Source organism: Cydia pomonella, chromosome 27 (assembly GCF_033807575.1).
Source record: "Cydia pomonella isolate Wapato2018A chromosome 27, ilCydPomo1, whole genome shotgun sequence".
NCBI classification, from domain to species: Eukaryota; Metazoa; Arthropoda; class Insecta; order Lepidoptera; family Tortricidae; genus Cydia; species Cydia pomonella.
In genome coordinates, this window is record NC_084729.1 from 1,504,663 (window position 1) to 1,528,089 (window position 23,427).

General features: G+C 36.6%; 1 protein-coding gene across 1 annotated transcript in view; it reads right to left on the bottom strand.

Annotated features, from left to right (window-relative positions):
- LOC133532628 (catenin alpha) overlaps positions 1–23,427 on the bottom strand; it is a 109,506-nt gene that overhangs the window by 17,835 nt on the left and 68,244 nt on the right. The window contains exons 15-16 of the mRNA XM_061871383.1: positions 5,959–6,104; positions 4,551–4,620 (exon numbers count right to left, since the gene is read on the bottom strand). Coding sequence (XP_061727367.1) covers positions 4,551–4,620; positions 5,959–6,104 — 216 coding nt within the window. The remainder of the gene's footprint in view (positions 1–4,550; positions 4,621–5,958; positions 6,105–23,427) is intronic.

Genomic DNA, 23,427 nt, shown 5'->3' on the forward strand with positions numbered 1-23,427 from the left:
ACGAGAAGATCTTGGGGTCGTGGATGAGGTGAGTTAAATGACACTCGTAATCCAATACATGAACGTATAATAATTAACTTTGGTGATACATAGATGTTAAACGTTATCACTGATTGTAAGCGGATGGGCACAACCGTCCGTCGCAAGATTTCTGAGAGAATGCCGCTGCCGGCCCCACTTCTCCGCGCCCCGCACCATGCATTGCGTCGGCGACGGCTCCCGAAGCACATGCCCGGGCACATGCCCGAACAAAGACGAGGCGTTAACACTATGTTTTACTAGTATTCCAGTAAAAGTAGGGTATATTACACAAAAGATCCCTATAGGTCAAAGTGTATCCGCAAGAGCCCCCGAAAATCAAAAGATAAGAAGATACTAGAATTCCAACTTTTCAATTCGAAGTCTATTCTTTGGAAAAATAAAAGATTTGTGTAGAGAAACATTAATTGGGAGAATCAACTTTTTAGCGTCGCTCGTTGCCATGGTTACGATTAGTTGTCCAGGGGACAAAAGTTCATTGAAATACTGATTTTATGGTACTTAAATGTATCAAATTTGCGGTTTTGTGGTCGTTATAACCAATGTCCATAATGGTCCCCTACTAAGCATGTTAATAGAACGGCATACAACGTCTCTTCAAACAAACTGTGCCACTGTTGTCCCTTGGACAACGGGACAGGATACCAAAACAAAAAAAGTTGATTCACCCAATTTCAAAGTAAAGACTAAATATTTGTGTCGAAAAAAAAATTAATTTACCTAACAACGTGTCGATATTGGGAATAGTTATTGCCGCGAGGGAAATTATGGCGAGTAGAAGTTTTACAAACAAAGCTATACGCTCTTTTATCTTTGTATAAAGATAACAACAGACACAGATATATGTTTATGGTAAATGTTTGAATTTACAGTCATAATAAATAATAAATAAATAAATAAATAAATATTATAGGACATTATTACACAAATTGACTAAGTCCCACAGTAAGCTCAATAAGGCTTGTGTTGAGGGTACTTAGACAACGATATATATAATATATAAATATTTATAAATACTTTAATACATAGAAAACACTCATGACTCAGGAACAAATATCCATGCTCATCACACGAATAAATGCCCTTACCAGGATTTGAACCCGGGACCATCGGCTTCATAGGCAGGGTCACTACCCACTAGGCCAGACCGGTCGTCGATACATTCATAAATCACGCCTTTTTCCTGTAGGGCCAGAGGCCACGTATTTCCACTTGCTACGACCCTAACATACATCTTTCACTTCCTTCACTTTCATAACATTCCTCATACACACTCACCGATTAAGGGTGCTGACCTGGTCTTCCATGAAATTATGACGTTTACTTGATACTTGCACCGTCTCGACTATCAAAATCGCTGCCAACTGATCTTTTTCTTCTTCTTTTACAATATGGCTTCCATCAAATCTATGATGATTTTGCCAATGTCAAGTTTCGTTGTGAGTTTTAAGTGTGCCCGTAGAGCATGACGTTGTTCGGTAGTTGCTTTTAGTAAAGAGATAGCTGGACTTTATTAAAAGCCACGATGGATTGCCGGATGTTGATTAAAACATGGTTAAACGCGTTTCAAGATTAGTTTTTCATTAACTGCACACTTCCACGATAGTTCACTGCATAATAAGCTATCAATACTACACTTTGAACAACAATGAGCAAAACACAAAAAAATATTCTCGAGACGTCTTCGCCATCTTGAATCTCAACAACCCGTTTATGTTACTTGAATGTTCATGTCAAATTTCATGTCAATTTAGAATGACGTTTCAAAATAGAGCGTAACTTCTATAGGGACCGTGCACGTTGGAGGGTCTGCCATCTTGTGGTCTGAATCGGAACCATAAACAGGCACATTTACACGTCAAGTGTTTTCTTGTGCATAGTAGGTTCTGCCATCTTGTGGGCTACATCGGAACAATAAACATCACATTTACGCCTCGCGCCAAAAATCTGACGGCTCCTGTGCTGCCTCCTATAGGGAGCGTGCATGAACTATAGGAGGCAGCACAGGAGCCGTCAGATTTTTGGCGCGAGGCGTAAATGTGATGTTTATTGTTCCGATGTAGCCCACAAGATGGCAGAACCTACTATGCACAGGAAAACACGTGACGTGTAAATGTAAATGTTTATTGTACCGATTCAGGCCACAAGATGGCAGACCCTCCAACGCGCACGATCCCTATATTATGGAACGCGTTCGTGTGACTGTTACCTTAGTCATTAACACTATGGTACAGTCGCCATGAGATATATCGCAGCAGCCGAGGCGCTCACAAATATCTGAACACGCCTCTATTGTCAAGGAGTTAAAGTGTGTGTTCAGCTATTTGAGAGCACCTCGGCCGCTCCGATATATCTGATGGCGACTGTACCAAATTTATGAACTTTTTATGCCATCAGTACCCCTAGTGTAAATTTAGTCGACATCATTCTATTTACATTATTTGTAGTTTTTTTTCTTCTAAATTTGAATTTACATTCATTGAGGCCTTAATGATGGATTTTTAATTTTTGAATCTAGTCCATAAGAAAATTAATTGAAGAGTATTAATCATAATTTAAAAAGTAACTCATCCGGTAGACTGGTTGCGATTGAAGCATCACCATACAATTTTTGTTGGACTTGGCGAGGGCACTACCGTCCCCCCAGAATCCAGATGTCTTGCATGTCGACTCAAAAGTTGCTAAAATTGGTCCAAGTTTCCAAAGTATAACAAAGTAAAGTGTGAAATAATCCAAACACAATGATACCACAATCACAAAACTCATGAGAAAAGGTAATTCAGAATTCAGGAATAATTAAATTAACAATGTAAGAATATTCTTTAAGATAACGCATGTAAGGTCGTCCGCTAGCTGGCGCGGTTGCACGGAGCGGGTGAACGGGGTAACGAAATAGTACATTACTGTTGAGGTCGGGAAACGAAGGATTGCAGGCCAAGTAGATACAAGGTGCCCGTGAGCATTGCGAGACATTTTAACTAAGCATTCCTGGTAATATTTAGAAACTAAAATGTCATATAAAATTTTCTGGATTAGGCCTAGTTTCAGAGATAATTAAATGATTTTCGAAATCATTCTTTCGCCATAAGTCGGTACAAAACACATTTTTGACTGCGGTATTGCCACTTTGAGGTCTAGTCTGGACATACCTATTGATTGACACCGAAAAATTAAAAAAAATGTATTCGAGAGGCTACCCCCAAATAAAAAAAAACTTTCGCTTAATTTTAGGTTATGTGTTTATCAATAAAAATACGTTTTATGTAAAGGAGTGTTTAAAAAAAGGGGAAAAAAAAACAAAAAAAAATATTTTTTTTTGTCAAATTTCACAAAAGGTCATATAACATTTTTTGTTTCTGTTGCCATCAGGAATGCACCGTTAAAATTTCTCGCAATGCTCACGGGCACCTTGTATAGACCGGATAGCTTCGAGCAACACAGGGAAGGGAGACGACATTCATACTATTTCCCCTCTGCCAAAGCATAGGCACAACTGTGCCTATGGCGGTCCGTACACAAAAAGAGATCGAGGTGTGCAAAATTTGTCATTTTCTATGTATTTGTGTCGTCATTACGAATTGGATTTTGTATGTAGCCGCAAAAAATGGCAGAAAGATTTGTACGGTAAGATATCGCTTAGGCTCCTCCCTTACGACGTGTCGGAAGCCGGAGTTGCTAGAAGCCGGATAGGTATAAGCGGCCGGCAACCCCGCGTCTCGCCAAGATTTGTTTAGTGCTTTTTTCAAGCTTGCAACGAAAATAAAATGATAGTCAATTTGTTTTATTAGTAGGTTTACACAGCTAAAAAAAATTACTAATCTGCTACTATTTGATGGTTGAATGTTAAGACGTTGTGTCACAATTTGATGTTTAAAAGCAAAAGAAGGATGCTTTAGAGGAATATATTATGTTTTTTTTTACATATCTTCACTCATCGCACCAGATACGTAGTATTTCCGGACCTAAGTGCCTAAATGGTCGCGCACTGTGCGGTATAATAGGAATTTGATCCAGCGGACGCTCCGGCTGTGGAATGAGCTCCCTGCCGACGTTTTCCCGAGGGGCTACAGTATGGGGTTCTTCAAAAAGGAGTACAGGTTTTTAAAGGGTTGGCAACGCACTTGTAACACCTTTGGAGTTGCACGCGTCCATAGGCTACGTTGACTGCTTACCATCAGGCGGGCCGTATGCTTGTTTGCCACCGACGTGGTGTAAAAAAAAAAAGTAAGTAGTAGTGAAGTAAGTCATGTCAACATTTCATTGCAAGTTTGAGAAAAATAGTATGAGCGTAGCAAACTGTTACTAGTGCGGACGGGTGCGACGGATTTCACCTACAATGTCACCCGCGTATGCGGACGCCCTAAAAACTTCTAGAAGATACGATAATGGAATATTATTCATGAATTCTGATTTACCGACCCTGTGAACACACAAACCACAAATACAACATTGATGTGAAACGATGAAGTCTTGTACTCTAACAAATGAGAGTACCTAACAGGCGAGCTTACATTTGCTCCGAGTCTCCAGAGTGTAGTGCTCGTCTAGCTCCACGTCCTCGGGGTCTAGGTCTTCCTCCTCCTATATTTGGCAATAACATTACTAAAAGCAATTTTAAGTTTTTTTTCCCATCAAGCCACTACACCCAGGTTAAGAAAAGTATTTATCCTAGTCCTAGTATTTACCAAGTACCTAGTTATCCTAGTATTTTCCGAGTATTTTTCCCTCGTATTTACCTAGTACTTTGTAAGTATTATTCGAGTATTTTTCCTAGTATTTAGCAAATATTTTTCCTAGTATTTAGCAAGTATGTTTCCTAGTATCCAGCAAGTATTTTTCCTAGTAATTAAGCAAGTATTTTTCCTAGTAATTAAGCAAGTATTTTTCCTAGTATTCCTGACAACGTTATTGCATACGAGAGATAAGGACAGAGATAATAATCACTCTCTGATTTTAAGTACTAGTCAGATTGTTTACATTATTTTTCTCGTTTCGTTTTCCTTACTACCTTAGCCAAGTAGCAAGACGCATGCCCCGTGCCCTAACAGGCGGGCTTACATTTGCTCCTAGTCTCCAGACCAGAGTATTGTATGGACAGGACAGTAGTGCTCGTCTAGCTCCAGGCCCTCAGGGTCTAGGTCTTCCTCCTCCTATATTTAGCTATTAACATTACTAAAAGCAATTTCTAGTTTTTTTTTTGGATCATAATAAACACAATTTTTTATATGCCTACGTTTCTCATCAAGCCACTACACGTAGCTTAAGAAAATCCATACTATACTCGTAAGCATTTACCAAATTCCTAGTCTTCCTAGTATCTTTCCCTCGTATTTACCAAGTACTTTTCTAAGTAGTCATAACATTTCTCATCAAGTCACTACACTCAGGTTAATAAAATCCATACTATTCTCGTAAGTATTTCATTGCTCGCCAATTTTCCTAGTATTTTTAAATTATTTCTCCTAGTAGTTTCCGTAGTACTCTAAGCATTGTCCGAGTATTTTTATATTATTTCCCCAGTTTTTACTAGTGTTCACCGAGTATAAAGTATTAACCGGGTATTTTCCCTATTATCTCCCAAGTATTCTACGAGTATGTTTTCCTACTGTTTCCCAAATACTGTCCTAGTATTTACCAAGTATTTCTCCTACTATTTTCTAAGATTTTTCCTAACATTTACCAAGTAACTTTCCTAGTATATCCGAACTATTTTCTTCTATAATTCGCGATTATTTACCTAGTACTCCCCAAGTATTTGTCCTGATATTTTAAGGTAGAATTTCCAAAGTATTTTTCCTAGTATTCTCAAAGTATTTTTCCTAGTATCTCCCAAGTATTTCGCAAATGTTTCCCAATTATTATTCCTAGTGTATCTCAAGAACTGTTCCTAGTGTGCCTTCGTACATTTCCCCCACTCACCCGGTTCATGAGCACGGCGCGGCGTATCTCACGGACGCCGTCGTAGACGAGACGCGAGGCGTCGATGAACTCGTTCTCGTCGAGCCCGGCGCCGCCGCCCAGCGCCGACACCGCCGCGTCAACGCGGACGGCGAACTTTGACATCACTGGAACAAAGATTTTTATAGGTTAGATCTAGTTTAGATTACAAACAAAGAATAATGCTGACTTTGCAACAAGCAAAACCTATCGATTTTTTTTACAATATTTTATTTACTTTCACCTGACCGTTGTCTGTTTGTAATCAAATCTTGCAAGTTAAATTTGATCCACTTCCCGGTTTCCGATTGAGCTGAAAATTTTCATACACATGTAAGTCGGGTGACAATGCAATATTATGGTACCATCGAGCTGATCTGATGATGGAGACAAGAGGCGGACATAGGAACTCTGTGATAAAACAACGCAACCTAATTGTGTTTGGGGTTTTTAGAATTGGCTCGATGAGTATTAGTTGCCTGTGGAAAGAAAAGTACAGTCAGCGATAAAAGCTTGAACCAAAAATTAAATTTTTGCCAAAAACTTATTTATTTCTAAGGCATCTGCCGAAGACTCAGAGACGCCACAGGACAGATTTCTTTTTCGCAATGCCGGGGTTCGGGGTTATGAGGCTTAGTCAATTTATATATAATATTTATACCAGCAAAAAAATACAGATAAAATAAAATAATAAAAACGTCCAAATAGTTTTGTGTTCCTGCCGGTGAGTAAGGTTCCCAGAGCTCAAAGAGGGTGGAGTGTTAGGATCGGCAACGCGCATGTAGCACCCAAGTGTGGGTTTAAGAAACGAACTAAGTGAGTTTCTTAAAAGGACCACACGAGTGTTTTAATGCCTAATTATGTCCAGTTATATACACTATTTTATCTACACGCATATTATAAACTTTCTATGATACTAACCCAAATTACAGCCAACATTGGGGCATCGTTGCTCTTTTGGCGGAACTCACGGATATGTGGGTGCGTCGCCGAAATATCTTTATCTATCCCTATCCTATACTAAGTGTATAGCAAAACAAACAAACTCATTTTATACTTAAAACTAATCAAAAGATAAACTGTACGTCAAATGGCGGTAAATGTTTTTTTTCACGCATGTCACGCATTCGTAGTTTTTTTTTAATTCAGAGACAAACTAGAGTCGAGGGCCCCGTATCGTTCGATACAAACTAACATGCGAGATATGTCAAAATTGTATGCAATTTACATTTCATGTCGAACAAAAAGGCATCTCGACTGATATTAGAATAGAGGTCGAATCGAATTGCTTTTTTTTCAGAGATGTTCGAAATTTCAATGTCATTACCAAATCAATTTTGATGTAGTTATGAAGCAATTACAACATTTCTACAGATAGGATATTTGTTGTAACAAAATAGTTTATCTTAATGTTGGCCATTATTTATGGATTTTTAAGGCATCATAGAATGTTTATGATATGTGTTTAGATAAATAGTACATTGTGCAACGAGGGGGGTAAGTGAAATTTTGGATACGAGGGTGGTAATTAAATACTAATTAAAGACCCGAGTTTGCAATATTCTTACCCCCAGATTTACATACAATGTTTTTCATCACACTTGCGAAGAAAAAACTAAATTTTAAGCGAAATAATTCTTAAATACGGTGACATATCAAACATTCGTCCGCCATTTTGGAATTTCTTGGCAGGGGCGGCATCGAAGGCAGAGACCTATTCGGCATTCAGCCACGATCAAAAATTATGTAAAAATATTTTAAACGGCTGTTAAAATTAATGTGTTGTTTAAATTAATCAAATTAAAGAATTTTAAACATAAACAAAAATATTAAATTATAAACGTCAGTATTTTAAAAGTAAAACTCATTTATGCTACTCGGTTTGTATGAATAAGTGACATAATAATAAAAAAAACAACAAAAAAAAAAACGCTATAACTAGGGAGTTATAGCTTTTTTTTCACAATCCATAACTCCCGCGGGAACAAAATAGGCCTTTGTCCTTCAGCACACCTGCATGAAATACGATCTTTTTCGAGCAAGTGTGATGAAAATAATATAATGTATCGTATCCTTCAGAATGTAACCGGGAAAGCGGTCGCCCTGTCCTGACCTTTCTCAATAAAGTTTCTTGTTTAGGCTATGAGTCCTTGAACCTTGACACGGCAGACGCACATACATGAACGCGAGGTTATAATTGACGCATTGCGTGACTTTGGTCCATTTTCGCAAGAATTATGCGTATTGAATCAGTTCTAATAAGTTTTGTTTAACTTATTGCGTATCTTGTTTTCTTTTAAAATAGTACATTACGATACAAGTGCGAAAAATAGGAAATTATAAACGAGTGACGATATATATTAAACGCCTGCAAATATGTGAGAGCAAACCTGAACACATACACCACTCACTCCAGTACCCGTCGAAGTAATTTTTTAATCGTGCCGCGTTGCAGATTCGCAATGACTCGAGGGTCGCTTGGTGTCATGGGTGCAAAATTATATAACTCACTACCAGTCGAGTTAAAACTAGTACGAAGCGATATCACGTTTGCAAATCGTCTAAAAACGTTATTAACAAATCTTGCTTGCTATACTATTGACGAATTTGTCGAGACGTGTAGCGACCCGAAATTATAAATTTTAAACTAAAGCTGTTTTTTTTACTTAGCAAATAATACTTGCGGACATTAAAAATAATATGTATGTACCTGTTAAACGCCTATTTAACTTATGTGCCTAATTTTCTGTAAAGAAATTGTTTTATGTACCAACCTAATTTTGACATGTAAAATACTATGTTTTATGAATAAAAATCTGAAATCTGATAAATTAAAACACGACCGAAGGGAGTGTTTTAAATCGACACGAGTTGCGAATTACCTCTTCGCACATGTATCGTACAACGTTTTACAGTACATACATATGGCCCTTTAAATGTTCGACACAGTAACGTAATATGCTAATTTTCGCACTAGTGCGGTAAAGTAGTACCATATGTACTGTAAATATTTTTTTCACGCCAGTGCTCGGAAATGAAACAAGAGTTCAAATAGTAGACGACCGGTTTGGCCTAGTGGGTAGTGACCCTGCCTACGAAGCTGATGGTCCCGGGTTCAAATCCTGGTAAGGGCATTTATTCGTGTGATGAGCATGGATATTTGTTCCTGACTCATGGGTGTTTTCTATGTATTTAAGTATTTATAAATATTTATATATTATATATATCGTTGTCTAAGTAAGTAATAAATAAAATAAATAATATAAGACATTATTACACAAATTGACCAAGTCCCACAGTAAGCTCAATAAGGCTTGTGTTGAGCAAGCCTTATTGAGCTTACTGTGGGACTTGGTCAATTTGTGTAATAATGTCTTATATTATTTATTTTATTTATTTATTTAATAGTATCCATCATTATTATATTTATAGTATGTATTTTATAACAATTATAACTACGTGGTAGTTTATATGTTGTTATTATTTATTTATGTAGTTTATAAGTATGGTTTGCCTTTTTTTTTATTCAATATATTTCTTTCTCTGCACCCATTCTAGGTATCTCAGTGCATCGAAAAGGGAACAAGAAATAGTAATAATTTACTATTTTAGTTTTGCTTTTGATCGCCAAAGACGTCATATGACGCGCGCAGCTACAGCCCAATATCAACCTTCATGCGTACCGACAAGGTTCACGATTACACGCCGCGTACGATAGGCGTCGCGTTCAAAAGGTATTTAGTTCAACATGGGTGTACAGTCAGCATCAATAGTAGCGGATGAAACAACGCGCCAAAAGTATCTGACATTCCGGATAACTTTTCCAAATATGGATAAATCTCTAAAATTCACGTTCAATAGTATATATACACCGTGGGCCAATTAAACCCGACAGATTTTAACCACGCATTCCTGAGGTCATGAGGAGCAAAAGAAATGTTATATGAGTTTTGGCCAAATTCGCCAAAAAAAAAAATACTTTTTTGCCGAAAAAAAAAATTCCTTTTGCGTTTTCTGCACACGATGCGTTATTTATTTTTACACCTTGGTGAAAAAAAATCATTACAACGAATAAGTAAAGTTTTTTTTTTATTTACAGACTAAAATTGCGAGTTTACTTTAAAACTTTAATATCTGTCAGTAGGTATGTCTAAACCAAGTCACATAGTGGCAACGTCACAGCTAAAAAGGCGTTTTTGACTAAGTTATAAGAGAAACAAATTTTCACAGAAATTTTCATTATCTCTAAAACAAGACCGATTTCAGAAAACATTGTATGACATTTTAGTCTCTAAATGCGGTCAAGAATACACCTCTGAAAACTGTCGGGTTTAATTGGCCCACGGTGTATTACAGTGTTAAATATTCCAAATATGGAACCATCACTTTCTGCTAAGCTGTTACAGAATGGTAGATACTTTTGAAGCGTTGTTTGATCCGCTACTTTTGATGCTGACTGCACGTGATGCTTGAAATTAAAACATAAATTAATTTTTTTATTTTTTCAAATAATAATCCCAGATAAAAGACCTGATTCGAGTTTATTCTGGGCCATACGCTTGCGGTCTATAGTTGAGTCGTTATAAGGATCTTATTTTAAAAAAAAGTGACGTTTCACGGAAAAAGGCACCTTATAGCGTCTGGCGCTTACGGTGTTATTCATGTCGCTCCTATACGAATACGCTGCTATAAGACATAAGCGCCAACCGCCATAAGGTACCTTTTTACCCGTCGGACGTCACATTTTATTTTTTTAAAGATTATAATAACTAAATCATTAAATACAAGCGTAAAACGTCAGTAGGCATTTGATACACGCCGTGTGGGTCAACACAAATGCCACTGTCAGGTCAAGGCGGCAGTAAAGTTCACATCCGTTAGGTGTGGACGTAACTGTACCGACCATGGATAAATAAATAAAATAAATATATATTATAGGACATTCCTACACACATTGAATTTGAAGCGCTGGTGGCCTAGCGGTGAGAGCGTGCGACTTGCAATCCGGAGGTCGCGGGTTCAAACCCCGGCTCCTACCAATGAGTTTTTCGGAACTTATGTACGAAATATCATTTTGATATTTACCAGTCGCTTTTCGGTGAAGGAAAACATCGTGAGGAAACCGGAATAATCCCAACAAGGCCTAGTTTACCCTCTGGGTTGGAAGGTCAGATGGCAGTAGCTTTCGTAAAAACTAGTGCCTACGCCAAATCTTGGGATTAGTTGTCAAGCGGACCCCAGGCTCCCATGAGCCGTGGCAAAATGCCGGGACAACGCGAGGAAGAAGAAGATTCTTGCACACATTGACTAAGTCCCACGGTAAGCCAAGAAGGCTTGTTGTGGGTACCGCACGCTAAACAGCTACGTAAAGTAGCACTTTTTGAGCAACTGTATTAAAGGCCCCTATTTACACATCTCGGCCAGTACTAAGTAAGCCTCACCTCAGATCACATGTTTGTCGACCTCTGTTTTTTTTTTCTTACTTTACGGCCCTAGTTATGTAATGTAATATACTATTTTTTTATGGTAGAGGAGGCAAACAAGCACCTGATCACCTTATGGTAAGCGATTACCGCCGCCCATGGACACCTGCAACACCAGATAGGTTGCAAGTTCGTTGCCGGCCTTTAAGATGGGAGTACGCTCTTTTTCACTACTACGTCCGCGAAGATTCAAAAGCCAATAACTAAACTAAAAGTAAACGAGAAACATTCTAAAGTCATATTAAGTTCATTGGCATCTAATTTTAACGCTGATTGCACACAGCAATACAGAAACGATCAGAATTAATTCCTAGGCCGTAATTATTTGAAAACCTTGTACAGTCAACGTTAATTGTACATTGTGTATTTAGGGCGATAAACAAGAATTGCGAACGAGCGTACATTTCGGCCGTACATTACAGCGTGATGAGTTGAAATTTAGGATTTATGGACCGCATCGCCTACATGTAATAACACCTTTTACGCGAAAGTGTGATGAAAAGATGTTAACATTTTTGCACCTTTTACTTAACGTGAAAAATTGACGTCGAATGTACTTTCTGTTTGTAACAGAGAACAATTGGAAATAAATGCAACAGATGCGTCCTAAGTAGTCGTTAAAGCTAAAGGTCCGCCGTATATCACACTTACTATGCGCAATGCATTCAATGCTGCCAAATTGAGTTGCTCAACATTTTTTGGAAAAATCGACTTGTAAAAACAGTTCAGTGGGCAGTTTTTTCGACAGTTAGATTTAATTCATAATTCATAATTCATAATTTTTTATTGCATGAAAGTGAGTACAAAAGGTGTTAGTATTTACAAAAGTTCATCACAATCTGCCGAGATCCAGCACGCAATATAATATCTTATTGTACTAGTACCTATATCTAAGACTACGAACTAAATTAATTTAGCTATATATAGTCATGAAATTATAAAAACATGCTACTACAAACCTTTATACGACAAATATTCTTGTAGGGAGTAAAATTGCTTGTTTATGAGCCATTCATGTAATTTTCTAAGGAAGAGTGGTTGTGGACATTCTCTTATTTCTCTCGGAATGTTGTTATACACTTTTATTGCCATGCAGTAACAATTCCTGCTGCATAATTTAGATTTTACTTTAGGCAGCACAAGTTTGGTAGGGTACCTAGTATTAAAACTACATACACTCTTTAACTGTGTGAATAGTTCAGGATATGTTTTTACAAATTTACCTACTTCTAGTATAAACATTGATGGCAAAGTAAGGAGGTTGAGTTCTTTGAACAAGGGTTTACATGTTGTAAGTGGTGGTGCATTGCTTATTGCTCTTATGCACTTTTTTTGGCTGATAAACAGCCTATCAACCTCACAAGAGTTACCCCACAATAAAAGGCCATACCGCAGAACTGACGCTACGTATCCATGGTAGGCAAGGAGAGCTGTTGGTATATCTATTAGAGTTGAAAGCATTCGTAGTGTGTAAACAAAGCTATTAATTTTTTTACATTTCTTTTCAATTTCAGGCTTCCATGAATTATGTTTATCGAGTAACATTCCTAAAAATGTATGCTGATCAGTTTCAGATATTAAATGATTGTTATACTTAACACATATTTTGTCATGTTCTTTCCTGTTACAAAATTGAATATATTTAGTTTTATCTAAGTTAACATTTAAATTATTAGATACTAACCAATTCATTACAAGATTTATTAAATTATTAATGTCATCATTATATGTAGTTACATTTATACAAGGAATAATTATAGAAATGTCATCAGCAAAGAGTATATATTGGTGATTGGAAATGTCAGGTAGATCATTAATATATAATAAAAATAATAATGGGCTTAATACACTACCCTGAGGTACACCAACTTCATTTCTTAAATAATTGGAGTGAGTAATTGTCTGTATATTTTTACTTATATTTTCTATTTGAACGCACTGTTTCCTGTCACTTAAATAACTATTAATCCATTTTAAAGCAAGACCTCTCAAACCATACATTTCGCATTTGCACAGAAGTCTCTGGTGTGAAACGAAGTCAAATGCCTTGCTCATGTCAAAAAAGACTACGCAAGTGGGTGTATTCTGATCAACATGTTCAATTACACTTTTTACCAACATGAAGGCTGCTAAGGATGTGGATTTTCCACTCTGAAACCCATACTGCTCCTTCTTTATAACTTTATATTTATTACAAAATTTTATGATTCTCGCTAGCATTACTTTTTCAAAAACCTTCGAAAACACAGGTACCAGGGTAATTGGTCGATAGTTGCTTAATTCTTCCCTATTCCCTTTTTTGTGCAATGGTTTGACGATTGCCATCTTCAAACGATTAGGAAATTCACCTTGTGTAAAAGATAGATTTATTAGGTAACATAATACTGGTGCAATAAGGGAACCACATCTTTTAATTATTTTGGTGGAAATATCGTCATAACCTACTGCGTTAGTTTGTTTTAATGCTTTGATTACATTGACTACCTCTTGTTCATCACACGGAAATAGAAAAAATGTAGAATTTCGTGATTGAGTGCGAAGCGGGTGTTTTGAACTAACATAATTATTTTTAGTTAGATTTGTGTAATAATCATTAAATAAGTTTGCTATGTCATTAGAATCCGTGATTACCTTGTCCTCAGTCTTAATTTGGTTGATGTGATGCGGTTTACATCTACTGAATGCTTTGTTAGTAATTAGATTCCAGGCAGCCTTACATTTGTTTTTAGACCGGTATAAGTAAGAATGGTTTTGTTTTTTTTTAGAATATCTTATGCAGTTTTTGAGTATCTTGGAGTACTTGTGATATTTAATTTTGGATACTTGCTGTTTTGTTCTATAAAAGTCATAGCGTAACTTTCGTTTCGTTACGGCGGCTGTCTTAATCCCTTTAGTTATCCATTGGCTTTTTTTTCTTTATTGTTGACCCGAATTATATTAATTGGAAAACAAAGGTTATAAAATAAAGAAAACGTATCATGAAAGTCATCAAATGCACTATTCAAGTCTGTTTGCTCGTATACAGTACCCCAACGTAAGCTCTCTAGACATTGGCAAAATTTATAAATATGTTCTTCACTAAAATCTCTTTTATAAGTTTGCCAATGATCCACATCACAGCAGTTTTTCTTAACTGGAAAACATAAAGTTTGACCTGTATTGTGGTCTGAGAGACCCAATTCATGAACCGCAGCAATAGATTCGGGCATATTGCTAACAATTAAATCAATACACGAGTTCAATCTTGTAGGTAAGGTGATATGATTTAAAAGGTTATAGTTTTGAAATGTTTGTTGCAGTATTTGGCAGTCCTTTGAGTCGTTTAGAATATTAATATTAAAATCACCCGCTAGAATTAATTTACGAGGTTTTCGACTCCGCAATTGGTGAAGGATGCTTTCCAAATTCCTGATAAAAATGGCAGAGTCAGACTTTGGAATTCTATAAAGACACAAGACTATGCAGTTATAATCGGGAATTTCGATCCCACAGCATTCGAAATTAAGTTCTTGTGTCCACTCATCCAGACAGGTAATTTCTTTAAATTGTATATTTGGCTTGCACAGTATCATAACCCCTCCGCGTCTCTGACATTGTCTTGAGAAACTAGAAGCGAGGATATATCCCTTTAAATGAACATTTTTTTCCTCACCTGATCTGATAAAGGTTTCTGAAAAACAAATTATATCGACATCAACACCATCATCTAATAACTCCTGCAGACACAACTCAAGCATGTCTTTCTTACTCAAAAGACCACTTATATTTTGATGGAACAAGGTAGCACTATTTTCGAAAGGTATTGTCATCGGTGCTGGTATTGGCACGAAATAACTGCGTCTCGGGCATTGGGTCAGTTTGAACAGCCTTATTAGAGTAGCATTTGTCATTTTCGTATTGAGACTCTGTATAGAGTGAGTATTCCCTATCATTGTGCGTAATATAAGCTAAAGTTTGTTCAATACCATGAAAAATGGCCCTAATGGCGTGGTTATTAATAGCTCCTGAATATTTATAAAATGAGTCATAGTCGTAACTCACATCTTGATTAGAATCTACTACATAAGCATATTCGTAATTTAGGTTGTCTAGATATAACAAATTGTTGAAAGTTTCAATGCGCCAGTTATACATTGATGACGTATGTGTAAATTTATAAGTTGGTAAACATATAATAAAGTTTGTGTACCTTATGTTGATTAGAGTCTCTTTGATTAGTGTTACTAAATAGTAATAATTTTTTGTTTCCATAAAGTCTTCTTCACCTATAATTACAATGCAGTGATCATTTAAAGTAAAGCCTTTAGTTTTTTCTGAAATGTTTTCAAGAAGTTCAGTGATACCGCAGTTAGGCTTTAAGTAATGGCAAATTTGTGGTCGACCCGATAATGTTGACTCTGCTGCTTGAAGTATTTTATTCCTTTTATTGCTACTTATAATACAAATTTTGTTTTTATATTCATGTTTGGCTTTATGTTGATTCTCCGGAAACGTCTGCGATTTTTTCGTTGTGTTATAAGCTTTATCACAGGACGATGGTGTTGTCGCTTTTGGGGTTGCATTCTCGCCCTGTGACGAAACTTTATCATTATTTCGTTCATGTACTTCAGGATCTTCTGGTACCAACGGTGACCTTTTTGTTCTGCTATCAGAAGTCTCTTCAACAGAATTCCTTTCAACAGAATTCTCTTCAACAGACGAGGGCGTCGTAAGTGTTTCGTCATTCTTGCCTTGTACTACACGGTCACATACCTCAATAGGCTTTCTTTGTGAATTGGGTGTATCATTTAAGCTGTTATTTACGTTTAGCTTCTTTTTTCTTTTTTTAATGCTATTCTTTGGCGTATTCTGGATAGATGTTTCGTCAGTTAGTAGTTTCTTGTAAGTACACATTGTCTTCTGGCAGTTTTCCACCGTTTTTTTCAGTTCAGAGACCTCAGTATTTAGTTTTTCAATTTCTTCATGTGCGCTTAATAGCTGGATTGTAAGTTGCTCGTTTTTGCTTCGCAGGTTCGACATTTCGATTGAATTGTTTAATGAAATATTAGGTAAGCTGGTTGGTTTGACTGGTGTGCTAGTTTTTGAGGTGAAGCTGTCTAAATCATTTTCGTCAGATGTAATCGTTAGCTTAGAATCAGATAATTCATCAGTTATTACTTGATGTGGAGTTGCAATATTTGGACTGGCTTGTGCACTTGTGTTAATTTCCAACGGATTTTTTCCGCTTTGCTTGTTGTTTGTGGCATGTTTTGATATAGCTATCGTATCAATTCTTCGTCTTCGAGAATAGGAACGTTGATCCTTTAGTTTAATTTTAAGTTCCGCATTTTCTGTATGACAGTTAGTACATATCCAGTTTTTTTTGTCATCTTTGGTCATTAACATGTATCTTTTCTGGGTAACGATGGTACAATTAAGATGGTAGACATTTGTACATTTTGAGCATTGCAAGAAGTATTTTGGTGTAATAACTTCCTTCTCACACTTAAAACATAATTTATTTTTTAGTTTGGATGCCATAATTATATTGTAAAAGACTTTGCTCTTAAATATTCTCAATAAATAAAATAACAAAGTTTCTGAACGAGCAGTTACAACTCGCCGTGAAATGAAACGCAAACGTCAAACGGTGATGAAGTGACAACTGACAAGCGACAGTACAAGACAGTTGAAGTTGCTGTCAGTGGAGTGGTGTTGAACAGCTGATTACCTCCTTATTTTTGAGAGATTTTGATCATTTTCGGCTGTTATTTTGAATATGTGTCTGTGTGCGTGTCGTTTACGATCTAACGGTTGTTATTTACATTTTATAATATCGATATTTGATCCAAAAACTGCTCACCAAAGTGTTCTTGAAGTGATCCTCAAATATGCGGTGGATTTGCTCTTGTTTATCAACACTTTTACGGATAATGCACAGGTTTTTATATTTTAAAACAATAATATTCATAGCAGTAGCGATATAGACGTCTAAACTTCACTGGGCCAAGCTACCCTCCCCTCCCCTCCTTACTTTACAACATAACAATGTAGAAAAGAAAAATAATTCCACGGGTAGAGGTACATAATGGCGGTTGGCGCTTACGCGAGGCTTATGTGAAGCTGATGGTCCCGGGTTCAAATCCTGGTAAGGTCATTTATTCGTGTGATGAGCATGGATATTTGTTCCTGAGTCATGGGTGTTTTCTATGTATTTAAGTATTTATAAATATTTATATATTATATATATCGTTGTCTAAGTACCCTCAACACAAGCCTTATTGAGCTTACTGTGGGACTTAGTCAATGTGTGTAATAATGTCTTATAAATAAAGATAAAATAAAATAAAGGGACACAACATACGCGAATAAGTTGAAATCGTTCCTTGCAGAAAAAGCTTATTATTCAGTTACAGATTTTCTCAATGATAAATTTGTTAAATAACTTATTATATGATCAGATAGAATTATAGTTAATAAGTATATTCCATACTGTGTTTAATAATACTTAGTTTAAGAAAATATTTGCTATGCCCTTCTGGGGTCCATGAGAGACTGAATTATTTTGTAACAACGTTTGTATTTTTACCATGGTGCAATAAACGATGATTGATTGATTGATTGATTGATAATATTGATTTATTATTTATTTTTATTATTGACGAGCTTCCAATAGTAATATGGTGCTACACGACGTAAGCGCCAACCGCCATTAGGTATCTTTAGCCGTGGAACGTCACATATGGTGAAATGAACGGATCTACAGTCAAAACACTAAATTTGATGCAAACAAACAAACAATAATTAATTTATTTGCAGAAATTTGTGCAAACATTGCATACAATTTAGTATATAGATAATGGAATATTAATAAGAGTAATTAGTGGTCATAAGTAACCACTGACGCGCCATATGTCAGATTGTGTAACTTAGGGTCGGCAACGCGCATGTAACTCTTCTGGAGTTGCAAGTGTACATAGGCTGCGGAAACTGCTTACCATCAGGCGGACCGTATGCTTGTTTGCCATCGACGTATTATTAAAAAAAAAAAGTAAAAACTTGTAGTAAAAAGAGTTGTAACGAATGTATCAACCAGTTAATAGTATTTTATACAATCGTGATATAATAGAGAGCTTTTCAGTCGAGTACCGTGATTAAGCAACGAAGCTTGCTGAGTTGCCTAAGTAAGGTACGAGATTGAAAAGCTTGATTATGTCACTATTGTATACAATACTTTTTCTACGAGTCAACGGAAATAATACCTTTTTACTGTAGAAACTAAATAATTAATGAAAATTGGTAAGTATCTCAGTAGACAAAAATGTAGACATAAACGTGCGATTCGCTCCCCGCGCCCGTTTAATCTTTTCTATAGGAGCGCGGCGGCATGAGATTGGTAATTTTATTTTATAGTTGACTACAGCGTATCGAAAGGAATCCTATAGTTGAGTTGGACCCCATACATGAAAAGTACGCAATTATAGTTTGGTATACGAAATCTTAATCCAACCATTACAGTCGACGATTAGAAAAATCGCGAAAAGTCGTAACATAATCGTATTAAACGGGTTCTAATAATGTATCAGTAATTAGTGATCATAAGCAACCATTAACACGCCATATGCCCTATTGTGTAATGATATGTTCTGGCATTTATCAAACAGCGAAGAGTATCGAAATGCGCCCGAGGGTGTTTTAGACTAACAGATTTCTATTTTCTACACGATCGAAATGCAATAGTTGTTATTTAACCGCTTGTGCTAATATTGATACCTGCAAGAGAATAAATATATTTAAAAAAAAAAACTTTATTGCCACACAAACAAAATTTACAATTTCCGTGAAAATATGGGTATTTCGAACGCTAAAAAAATACAAAATAACTTAAACTTATTAACTTAACATAATAATTATAACTTAAATCTATGATGTGGCAAAGGGTCCTAATCTCAGCATGTGCCTAATGTCCGCGCTGATTTTCAGACTGGTCCCGGGAGAGATTGGGGTCGGTCACTACTAGCATAATGTACCTTTCTTAGGTACAGCTCTATATTTACATTTTTATGTGTATTTGTGTGTGCCTGTACTATAGTTTATTGGTGTGCGTATATGGGTATGTGGGGCTGGTATGTAGTGTATGTGGTGTAGGTAAGAATGTACTTACTTACTTAAGAATGTACCACGAGCGTAGCATGTGGTTCGAAAAGTGGAATTTTAGTAGGGTTTCAAGCCATGAGGGTTTTACCACCGAGTGTGAAATGTACTGAGCGCTTCGTCTGTATTTCGTCGCTGCATCTATTAGGATCTTTGTCATTTTAGGGCGTCCGCTAGCTGGCAGGGTTGGACGGAGCGGGTGAGCGGGTTAAGAGGGAAGAATAGCTTTGCGATCCATTCCCTCTTAATGAAAAAGAGTATGGGCAACGCTAACTGGCACGGACTCTCGCAACGGATTTTACCCACAATAGCAAGCGCGTGCAGCCGCCTGAACCGTGCACCCGCGTCAGCCAGCGGAAGCCCGTAGACATCATGTCGTATCGTCCCCGTCTCGTCGTGTGTAAACGAGCGAGAACTAAAGCGTTCTAATGAATAGCTGTCATCGCGTTCACTTCTTTGGCAATGGTTGCGTGTACCAAGATATGTATACGTGATCTTATTACCGCTAAATAAGGTGCAAATTTGTTTATTACTGCGGACAATGGCTAGTTATTGTGTAAATATTAAATATCAGCGTTAGAAATGTTATTAATCGACGGTTTACGATTTACGAGGAAATGTCAGCTTGTTTTTGGTACTCATAAATATTTCGAAAACTTACCAGACTTCGATATGTTCTTATAAATTTCAAACTCTATCATAAATATCATAAAACATAATCAAAATCATAAAAAAAATAGTTTTTTCTGCCCTCCGGGCGGAAAGCGTCAACTTTGCTCTGCTGCGCTAAACGAAGTTGCCGCTTTCCGCCTCCGTCGAGCAGAAAAATAGTATGCGCACCACGGGAGGAATCGTAGGACATTCCCGCGTGTTTGCCGACAATTTTACACGTGGCACGCAATGTCCTACTTTTCCTCCCTCGGGACACAAATAACTATTGTCAATCTTTTTTTGATACAAGCAAATAATAAATACTCATCGAGACAATCTTACAAACCTAAACACAGCTAAGTTGCGTTGTTTTATCACAGAGTTCTTAAGGCAACCTCCGACCTCCATCCACCATCATTAGATCAGCTGGCAAGCAAGCAAATGGTACCATAATATTTCATTGTCACCCAACTTAATATATATGTATGCAAATTACCCGGTTTCCGATGAAGCTGAAAATTTGCATACATATGTAAGTCAGGTGACAATGCAATATTATGGTACCATCGAGATGATCTGATGATGGAGACAGGTGGCCATGGGAACTCTGTGATAAAACAACGCAACCTATATTCTGTCTATTTATTCCGTAGACTAAAATGACATTTCATGTGGTGTTAACAAATGTCATGTTTTACATATGAAACGTCATTTTAGTCTACGGAATAAAAAAACAGTACCCCTAGTGTAAATTTAGTCGATAGCGAAACGTGACGTACGCGTTTGCGTTAAGTCTCATTTTGTATGGGTTATTGAACAGCGCGCCAAGCGGGACGTTTTGGAAAGTCAAAAATCTCATACAAAATGACACTTAACGCAAACGCGTACGTCACGTTTCGCTGTCGAAAATATTTACACTAGGGGTACTGGCCTTAATTGTGTTTGGGGTTTTTAGAATTGTCTCGATGAGTATAAGTTATCTGTGGAAAGAAAAGTACAGAGAGCAATAAAAGTAAGTAAATATTCTTTATTGCATCAATAATTATACATATAAAAGCCTGTACCAAAAATGAAATTTTTGCCAAAAACTTTTTTTATATGTCACGTAAAATTATTGTACGCCGTAATCAGGAAGCGGGCCGCCTCGATGATGAAACTTGTGCGCGGCTCCATGAACACCATCCTACAAAGTACAAACGCTGGCCAAGAGGTGGGACTCCCCGATACTGAGGCGATGGATGCAGCTCCATACCACAGCGGGGAAATAATATTTTTTTTTAAGCCAATTTATTACTAACATAGTTTCTTAAGGATTTACCCATTGTTACTAACATATTTAATTTTAATTTTTATCTTAATTTATATTGTATTTTAATGTATTGGTATATGGAATTTATTTTCTGAATTAAAATTATTGAATTGAATTGTAGACATTTTTTGGAAGTTTAGCACATACATTTATGAAGAAAATATAACATTTAAGTAAAAGAAAGACGGTATTCGGTTAATTAATTGTATTTTTTTTGTATTAAGTGTATGCAGAACATGCTGAGATGAGGCCATTTCGTGGCACTTTATACTTCCTTTGTTTTTGTTATATCATGTCATTTAATGTGTCTACGAATAAAATTATTCTATTCTATTTGGTTTGGGTTCTATTTTATTTTGGATTTTGGGAGGTTGGTATTTTGGAGGTTGGTTAGGCCACCTTGAGAGAATGGACGAAGATCGGAACGTAAAAAGAGCGTACCTGGGTCGCCTAGCAGGAGGACGTCCTATCGGACGCCCTAGGTATCGCTGGAGCGACATGGTGGAGGCGGATCTGCGCGAGCTTCGAGTCGACAATTGGCGAGAGGTCGCACAGGACCGAGAAAAGTGGCGCTGTCTTGTGTCGGAGGCCAAGTCTCATTTTGGGTCGCTGAGCCAACGGAGTAAGTAGTAAGTAAGTAAGTATTTGGAGGAAATGTAAAATCATAGGGATCATGAGTAGACGCGTGTTTTATCTTATACCTTTAAACGAGCAATTCTTGTATATATATATATTTCTGTGATCTCGGAAAGGGCTCTTAACGATTTCGCTGGAATTTGGTATATGGGGGTTTTGGGGGTATACAATCTATCTAGATTAGTCTTGTTTGGGAAAACGCGTGTTTTCGAGTTTTCATGCGTTTTTCTTTCGACGCAGAATATGGTCGCTAATTTCGTGTTGCCGGCCACTGTTTAAATTAGTAAAAAATGTAGTTAAGATTATTACCTATACACCACCATATTACAATAAATAGTTATAACCGAGCTTTTATTTTTATTGGAGAATCAACAGAAGTATGTCACAGGATAATAGGTTAAATTGTTAGATAGGTGCATATATTATTGAGATGAACACTTACTTCCTCAAACGCTCTCACTAAAACATATACTTGAAATAAACGGACTTAACTAAAAGGTACCAAGTGTTGTAGACCATGCATATGTGTAATACAGAGTGACCTTAGCCAATGGACAAATCCTGAAATCCCACGTACGGTTACTTCTCAGGAATGCTCTGACGTTAATATTTTTTTAATTAGAACAAAAGATAAAAAAATATTTTTTTCGAACAAAAGTTATTTGCAATAATAGACAACAAAAAGAAACACACTGTGTTAATCTTTGGCAGTGTTTTTGACAATTTGTTCGAAATATTTGATAATGACGACATTTTTCAAAAGTCAGAAGCTTATTAGTGTCATAAATAAAAAAGATAATCAAAAAGGTTGAAGAAGATTCCATACTATTATTTGAGGATATTACCTTAGGAGCTACTAACACATACAGGCTGCTCCAAAGTAAAAATTGGTAATTTGTTAATTTCTTCGAAACCGCTACACCGGCTGTTATGATACTTTGTACACTGGTTCTAAATACCCTAATGCATATGTACATTTCGGCTTTGTCCAATGGCTAGGGACATACTGTATAATTTAGGTACTAAAATATAAATGAAGAAAAAAAACAAAAAGTCGAAATGTTGTTTAATAGGTCGTTTTAGTTAGAAAATGTACACTTATACCTAAAACTAACGATTGTAGTAACGATTATAAACTCGTAAAGTACCGTATTAGCATTTCGCGAAAAGGAAACAGCGAGCAATTATGGAACCTTCATACAATGTGATTTCCTTTAACGGTCATCCAGTATGTGTAAG